Source organism: Sceloporus occidentalis, unplaced genomic scaffold (genome assembly GCF_023333645.1).
Source record: "Sceloporus occidentalis isolate IW3139 unplaced genomic scaffold, rSceOcc1.0.p SCAF_22, whole genome shotgun sequence".
In the NCBI taxonomy this organism is placed as follows: domain Eukaryota; kingdom Metazoa; phylum Chordata; class Lepidosauria; order Squamata; family Phrynosomatidae; genus Sceloporus; species Sceloporus occidentalis.
Window position 1 is genome coordinate 5,339,228 of NW_028317002.1, and position 8,696 is coordinate 5,347,923.

Sequence of the window (8,696 nt, forward strand, 5' to 3'; positions counted from 1 at the left end):
TTCTTGTGATCATTTTGACACCACGGGGTGAGATCTTGCGTGGAGCCCCAGATCGAGGGAGATTATCAGTGGTCCTGTATGTCTTCCATTTTCGAATAATTGCTCCCACAGTTGATTTCTTCACACCAAGCTGCTTGCCTATTGCAGATTCAGTCTTCCCAGCCTGGTGCAGGTCTACAATTTTTCTCTTTGGTCTTGGCCATAGTGGGGTTTGGAGTGTGACTGTTTGAGGTTGTGGACAGGTGTCTTTTATACTGATAACAAGTTCAAACAGGTGCCATTAATACAGGTAACGAGTGGAGGACTGAGGAGACTCTTAAAGAAGATGTTACAGGTCTGTGAGAGCCAGATATCTTGCTTGTTTGCAGGTGACCAAATACTTATTTTACCGAGGAATTTACCAATGAATTCATTAGAAATCCTACAATGTGATTTCCTGTATCTTTCCCCCATTCTGTCTCTCATAGTTAAAGGGTACCTATGGTGAAAATGACAGGCCTCTCTCATCTTTTTAAGTGGGAGAACTTGCACAATTGGTGGCTGACTAAATACCTTTTTGCCCCACTGCATGTGGATTTAATTTGGAGAGTAATTTAGCCAACGCTTTATAATCTTAAACCTATTGGCTACCTGGAAGACTCTATTAGCATGGCAGTAGAAAAAATATGTGCTACATGCCTTTTATTACTGCTCTCATAATGTATGTTTAAGTATTTTATAAACAAAGGAACTATCCTATCATCAAGAACAACATTCACCCAAACTTGCTTTACCAGATTCTATCTTGGTCTTCACCAGTTTTCTCTAAATTAAGTTCTTCTGTTTATACTCCACAGACAGAAAATGACAGAAACAGAATACAGATCACTACATGTTCCTGCTCTAGACGATATCTGTGAGGGTAAGACTGGTAACATTCGAAAGTAATTGAATTAATGTACTGAAGAATTTAAAAAAATTCACACGGCATTACTTTCTCACTAGGTCAGTCGTAGACCGTATGATGGATTCTGCAAAACATTAATTTATTTCTGTAACGCCATCAGATTTAGTAAAGAGGGAGTAAAATAAATAATTTAAAATAACATGCACAAAAAGAAACTGGTGCAAAAGGAGTAAAGTGCCCTGCTCTTGTGAGCTTACAATCTAGTTGGTGGTTGAGGGGGAAGTGAAGCAATAGGAGAGGACTGCTTGGATGGGGATGAGTAGTGTGTGCTAGAATGATCTGTACAGACTTGATAATTCGGATGGCTTCATTAGGATAAAGGTTGAGAGTGTTATCAGCAAAGGCTGTATGCTGAAATTGGGACCACAGGATTGTGGTCTGAATGCCGCTGTCCCTCTGAGCTCTACCTCTGTCCCGCTTTTTGCTTTTGAATTATTTAATAATAAACTACTTGATGCAAGATAAGCTTCTAGAATACAATGATTAGAAAAATAATTCAGCTGATTTTCCTTTCTTCATTAACTCTTCTCTTGTTTCCAGTGTTTAAAAGTGGATTACAGAAGAATTATGCAGAAGTCAGTGTCTCAGTTGTGGATTGTCCAGACCTGACACAGAGACCTTATTGCTTTCCAGTGAAAGGTAACACTGTTTTGTCTTTATCGTAGCATAGAGCCTTCTGTAGGTTCTGCGTAAATCGACAGTTCAGATGTCAGCGACCCAGCTATGTTGTAAACAGAAATGTCTTAGTGTCATATCTTTTGACATGTCATGACTCGGGCACTATATATTAACATACAGTTGAAACACATAAATAAAAACACAAGAGACATGAGGTCGTTGGAAAGTGTAAGGCCACAGCGCTTTATTACTGTGACAAAATTGTAGAAAATTAGTAAAACATAAACATTGTTAAAATAACATTTGTAGGGATGTCCCGCCAAATACCATACGGGAACCGTTGGGTCGGAACACCCTACCCTTCCAAAGTTCCCCCAGTGAAGAAATTAACATGAAACATACACGTCGGCATAACAGCCAATTGTAAACATATCACCTTAACGCTCAGAATTCAGCCATAGACTCCGTTAAGATAAATAGAAGTGAAAAAATTGGGGAGGGAGGGTGGGGATTCACTGCTTTAACGAATTCTCTGCTTAATAAGCTGGCAAATATTATCTGACCAAAGGCGGGAAATGGGGGTCCCATAAATAGACAGCCAGAAACCCCACCCAAGCATGACAAGGAACCCTATAGGATGTCCTACAGATGACCCCCATCTACATCCTGACAGCAGCTTACTGTTAATATAGGCCCAGTCATGCAGCCCTTTCTCTTATTATCCAGGGCTTGTCTTTTGTAAGAGTTTAACATACATGTATTACAAGAAAATTGGAGTCACCTTACCAACAAGACAAAAAAATAGTTCTTCCTAATGCATTATGATTTTGTTTGAACGCACCATCAAACTACTGTTTTAGTGAAATTATCGCTATCACAAAATTAGTTTAAAATGCTTACTATCTTTATAATGTTTATTACTCCTCTTTTCAATTTGTCCATGATGTATAACATTTTGGAGTTAATATACTGGGTTTAGTATGGAAAATAGCTGCTAAATGTCCTATGGCCCCTGATTTATTTTATTAAGGTCAAACATAATCTCTTTTTTTCATAGGGCTGAGAGGAAAGTCTAGAATAACAGATGTAGGAAGTGGACGAAATGTAAACAATAAACGTCTAGATAAGGTAAGGAAACCAAAACTAAGAGTGTTTTACTAAGCTCAATCAATGCAAATGTATAGCTGCTATCCAAGTATGTGCAAGTATTAAACTTAGAAGTACTCCCTGGTCACTTCAAGCCATTTATTTTGTATTAATTAATAAAAAGGTTTACAAATATGGAACATTTTGGTCCTCATAATAGGTATCATTCATGTACCGTGTTTAACAATACCTATAAAGAATGATGTTGAAAGATTCATAGCTGTTATTCATTTTTGCAGGTTTATAACATCAACACAGTGGCAAATGAGATCAATCTTCCTGGTGCTTACTTCTTAGGTGCTGGAGCAGCTTCACGCAAGAGTTTGGGAATGAATGCTGAGGTTAGCGAATGTTGTTTATAATATACCGGTAATACTGTAAAGTCACAGGTCCAGTTCTACTACAAACATACAATGGTGCAACAACATAGTACATCATTAATAAAAAAATCAAGGCACTGGGAAGGATTACTGGCAAATCTGGGCATTCACTACCTAGGCTAGACTTTTTGCAGCAATAAAGCATCTTTGAGTGGGCTTCAGATCAAATGGATAGAGGTTCATCTCATTACCATGCAGCCTAATCATGTGAACTATGTGAGATCATTTGTTGGCACAAGCTTCCATATATTATTTGAATTGTATAAAAGCTGCTTTGCTTCACACCATGATGATTTAAGTCACATGTGAGGGCTGTCAGAAGGGAGAAGAAATTTAAGATTGTGGGAAACAAGTGGTGGGCAAACTGGTGAGAGCTGATGGGGGTGATGAGGGAGACTTGAGTTGAAAGTTTACTGCAAAGGAGGAGAAGTGGGGAATATACAGCATTAGAAGATTTATGGCAGAGGATGGAAGGGAGTTCAGGGAGCCACTGGTGGCATAGATCTCTCTTCTTCTGCTGCTCCCTCCATACTCTGTGCTCATAGAGGCAACAACCCCTCACCTGAGCACTAGATCTCTAGTGTGACTAGGCTCCATGAGACACAGACAGTAGGGGCATGCCAGCAGACAAGACATGGGGTAACTGCTAGTGAGACAAGAGGCAAAGTAGGGTTGTGGGGGTTAAAGTAGGAGAGGAAAGCAATTGAATAAACTGGGGGAGACAGGAAAAGTGGAGCTAAAATATTGGGGAGAACCAGAGAGGGGTAAAAGTGGGAATGCTCATGCATACGCAGAAACACAAGTGGAGTGGTGAAACTGGACAAGCATAATAGAGTACCTCATACATATGTAAACAACTGCAAAAATATATTACAAAATCCTTCTATGTTGAGACATTGTCATTGCAGATGATCTTCTCTGTGCTAGCCAAGACTGCCAACACACCATCTGTAAACAGAAGTTACATTGCTACGGTGAATCCAGCAGACGGTAGCTGTGATATAGACAGATACAGGGACAAAACCTGTGATGATGACTTCATGTTTCTCTCCAACCTGTATGCTTGTGAGGGAAAACCAGGAAAGGTAAATGTGTCTCAAATGGCTTCCAATCCTCTGTTGAGGTAACTAGTTCTAGGTTGGCTAAAATGTTTTAGATAATAATTTTTAGGAATCATTAAAGGAAATCATTAAGGAAAAGGGCCAAGTATTAACTATTGCATATTTTTGTAATTTTAATAAAAATAATAAAAAGAATGGGCTTGGGGGTTTATGAGTTTATCATAACATATCTATGCTAATTAACAGAACATGCCCAATGCTATTTCACCAAGCATAGAAGAAACACAATTTTATTGGAGCTGGGAATACTGACAGTTGTGGGCACGCAATGAGGGAAAGTATTAAGAAGTTTCAAAGGGTCTATATAGAACCACTTTGACATGGAGCTCATCAGGCTGTTTTTATTAACTGCCATAGTCCCATCAATAGGCATAAATGAATAAATGTAAAACTATAAAAATGTAAAACTGTAAAAATATAAGTAAGGCTAAACTTGATGGACGCATGTCTTTCTTCAGCCTATATAACTATGTAACTATGTAATATTATATGTCAGTCTCTGATGGAGTTGGCCAGGCTTCCTGTAGTACTACACAAGCCCTGCTGGGGCTGAGGAAACCCCAAGACCTGGCTTATTAAGCCATGTACTATTTGAGCTGGACTCATCTGCCATGCATATAATTTACTTTCCTATCCTTTTGCTGAGCTAGGCTTGTCCCAGTTATAATCCCTCAATATTTTTGTAAATAACTGTTTATCAGACATTACCAAATAAATGAGCTGTGAAAAAATCTAATTGACAGGTGAATAATATGGCAAATTAACTTAAATTTTAATTGTCAGAGGTTGAGACATTAGCTGGATTTAATGGTCCTGACAATGCCGGAGGAAGCAGAAGATAAACTTTACAGAAAGTGGTGTGAACTATGTGATGGAAGAGATTCTCATAATTTCGGGATGACAACAAAAAACGAAATGCTTGGGATAGTGTGGGATTGAAGGGGACAGGGAATGGTGAAGCCAGGTTTGAGGTGGTATGAAGTATAGGAGGAAAAATGTGTGTACAAAATGTGCAAAACGTACACAGGTGTTTTGGTCCAAGAGAAGATGGGTTCCTTAGTTGTAGATGATACCTTTTATTAACTTTTAGAACTTCAAATGTCTATTGTTCAAACATAATTTAAAAAAATTCCCGAAAGCTTATGTGACAAATGCTTTTCTTCATTGGCCCAAAGAAAGATATCACCTATAAGTAAAGTGGGGGATAAAGCTTATTTGGTCCATATGGACCAATCTGTGGAGCAACCATTTCAATTCTATGGTGTTTTTAATTTTCAGGTTATTGAGGTTAATGTGAAGAGAAGAACAGGACAGGACAACTTTGTAAGCTGTATGAGAAAATCTCTGACAGACCATTATGGAGAAAAAGCTGTGGGGATAGGAGGGACATTTATCATACAGGAGGGAAAAGCAAAAATTCATCTCATGGTGAGTTAATGCAGTGCATTGCCTCTAGTGCAATGTTAAAATGAAGGTTTAGTATCTAATATATATATAACAGTGTCATAGCATATACCATTGAATCAGGACTGAGGACAAAGGTACTGGTTAAAGAATTTATTGAAAAATAATAATAGTGAAATAACAATAAGCCAAAACATGGGGCAAGCACGTGATCGTGGAACAAACCAAAGTCAGGAGCTGAAACCGGTGGTCACACAAGCCAAACTGAGGAGTCCAGAAATATGTGTAGCCCACAAGCAGGCAGGAATCAAAACCAGAATGGAATGGTGGAAGGCAGGAAGGAAGGCAGGCAAAGTCATACACTGAGCTCAAATGCTGGAGACACACTCATGGGTCTGGAACCAACAATCAGCAACTGAACCAGCAAGGTAATTATAGGAATAGCCTGAAGGAAGGGGTTTATCTGGGCTCAGAAGCTATAAGAGGAAGTGGGTGTGGCCTAACAAACAGAAAGTATCCCTGCATGCGATATAGTGACCTCCAGTCAGCACCAGCGCCTCAACGAATGCTGTGGCTGATGGTTCAATTTGACCAGCATGTGCATGCTCAGCAATCACTCCCATTGATTTGCTTCAATCAACCAATCAATGGCAGGAAACTTCTGACAACAGAGAAAGGCAACTGCATAATATAGCTCACAGGGCCGGCCCTGCCATGGAGCAGAGTGGGGCAATTGCCCCAGGCGGCACTTTTGAAGAGGCGGCACTTTGCCACCCCAAGTGTGTTTTTTTTTTTGAAGCGGAGGAGAGGAGCGCCGAGTGGTTTTCGCTTATCAAGTTGTCAGTACCCGCTCGGCGCCTCTCTCTCCTCTGCAAGCCCTCTAGCTCGGTCTGGGTGCCGGCTTGTAATGCTGAGCGTTGGAATATGATGTCATTTCCGGCGCTCAGCAGTGAAGCAGCACGCACCGCGGCAGAGCAGGGAGACTCTCGCCGCAGGACTGCTGGAAGGTAAGTGAAGTACAAAGGGGGGGTAGATAATGAGCAGGGGAGGCGGCATTTCAGACTTCACCCCAGGCGGCACTATGTCTTGGGCCGGCCCTGGTAGCTCAGGTTCTGGCTTTGCACTGGATTAACCAGGTAATCTGCATACTTGCCATAGACCCAGCTCCACTCTCCTAGTGTCTGACAGTCCCTTCATCCAAAACTCACAGGTAGCACAGATTATGACAGCAGAGGAGTGGATATAGAATGCAACATCTATATCTCTGACATTGCATTGTCTTCATCCTTTCCATTAATTATAATTAGACTATGTTTTTATTTCATATTTTTGATATTATGATTAAACAATTTCCCTATGAACATAAATTGCTGCAGTTTATAACCGACAAACTTAATTCAAATCAACAGCCCAGAGAATTCCCTACCTATCCAATAATCCGCAGTGATGATGTGGACCGCTGGCTGAAGTTCTATGAAATGAAGGCACCTCTGATTTGCCAATCAGTATTTGTGTCTCATGATCCCGTAAGTCTGAAATGTTATTTATGAATCAAGGGAAAAAGAGCTATCACAGTGGAAGTCTATACAGTATAAAGTTAAACACAATATCCCCATACCGACTGGTTGCCTGATGTAAAAAATTTGCCACTTTAAAACACCTACAAAAATACAAGTACCAAAATACGTAGTAGTCTCAACATAGGGAAAACTACATAAAACATACACTAGGCCAAACTGAGTGGAGACACATATGTCAGCTGAGAGGAACAACAAAATAAATGCCAAATGTAAATAAGGCAAAATAAGTAAATCAACAAACGAAAAACAGATAAAAATTATTTAAATAATGAAAATCATTAGAAACCACCTATATGCTTAGTATTATCAGTCCACCCTGATTACGTTGTACATCAGTGCATCAAATCTTAATAGATACAATAAATGCTGATGATCATATGCAAGGTATAATATATCTCCTATAAAAAATAAAAAATGTTGATACTTGAGACTGCTTTGGCAAAATATCCGTTGCCTTTATCTTTATTTCTGTGCACAGAGTTGCGGTTCGGTAACTGGATGCCTGGAGGTTTCAATAAGGTCCTGCTGCTTTATATTGTAGTCTCAGGGAAACACAGAACTGCTGGGGTCTCTTCCAAAACAACCTCTCAGAATGAACAAGGACAGCTGAGTTTTAACTCTAATCTGTCAGGAACTGCTTAGTGTTCGTTATAGGAACATGCTTGATTTAATTTGGAAAATTGCACGATCCATCTAGCTACTGTGTTTGCTAGTGTTATTTGTCTGGAATTATTCCGTCTGATTAAATCAGTTTTTCCTTTTATATTGTACTCTTGTAATCTTGGTTTAGTTTACATGTAAGCTTGCGAGCAGGGCTCTCTCCACCTAATGTATCGGTTTGTCTTAGTCTGTCAATTCTTGTCTTGTCATACCCCTTGAATTTATGTATTGTATAAAGCGCTGTGTAAACTGTTGGCGCTATATAAATAAAAGATAATAATAATAATAATATGACTTAAAATATACCCCAGCCATTTTCAAAATATGTTGTCACATTTATTTTCAGGGGCTTGACTTGCGCCTGGAGCACACCCACTGCTTCAGTTACCACGAGGAAGGAGGCCACTACTACACTGATACAACTCCAGAAACAGTACAGTACCTTGGATACTTCCATCCCGCAGAACTTCTCTATCGCATTGACAGACCACCTGTTGGTCCTGTGACTGGAGAACAATCATGAGAACCAACCATCTTGATATTACATAACAGACATCACAATCCTAAACTTCTGCTATTGTACTCAAAATTACAACATGCTTTGCTCTAAATTTATAATCCATAAACAGTGCTGTCCTGGCTAAAGAAGTCATTAAGTTTGTGCTCTAGGAAACTTACATATTTTCTTTTTATAAGGTGACAACATATTTCCCATAGCTCATTACAATTACCATCTATTCTAGTATAATCTTTTTAAAATATGTTCTATTGTTATGAAGGATTATCTAATTGCACCCCTTTTTGTTAAAAAAGATACAATATTGCAATAAAGCTACAGCAG

The 8,696-nt window shown here is 39.3% G+C and overlaps 1 protein-coding gene across 1 annotated transcript; it reads left to right on the forward strand.

Annotated features, from left to right (window-relative positions):
* Positions 1–843: 843 nt before the first annotated feature.
* Positions 844–8,378, forward strand: LOC149300925 (beta-keto L-gulonate decarboxylase-like). Its single transcript, XM_089484480.1, has 8 exons — positions 844–901; positions 1,487–1,585; positions 2,622–2,692; positions 2,950–3,051; positions 3,999–4,175; positions 5,490–5,639; positions 7,025–7,141; positions 8,202–8,378. The coding sequence occupies exons 1-8, from the start codon at positions 844–846 to the stop codon at positions 8,376–8,378; spliced, it is 951 nt and encodes a 316-aa protein (XP_089340606.1).
* The last annotated feature ends 318 nt before the right edge of the window (positions 8,379–8,696 follow it).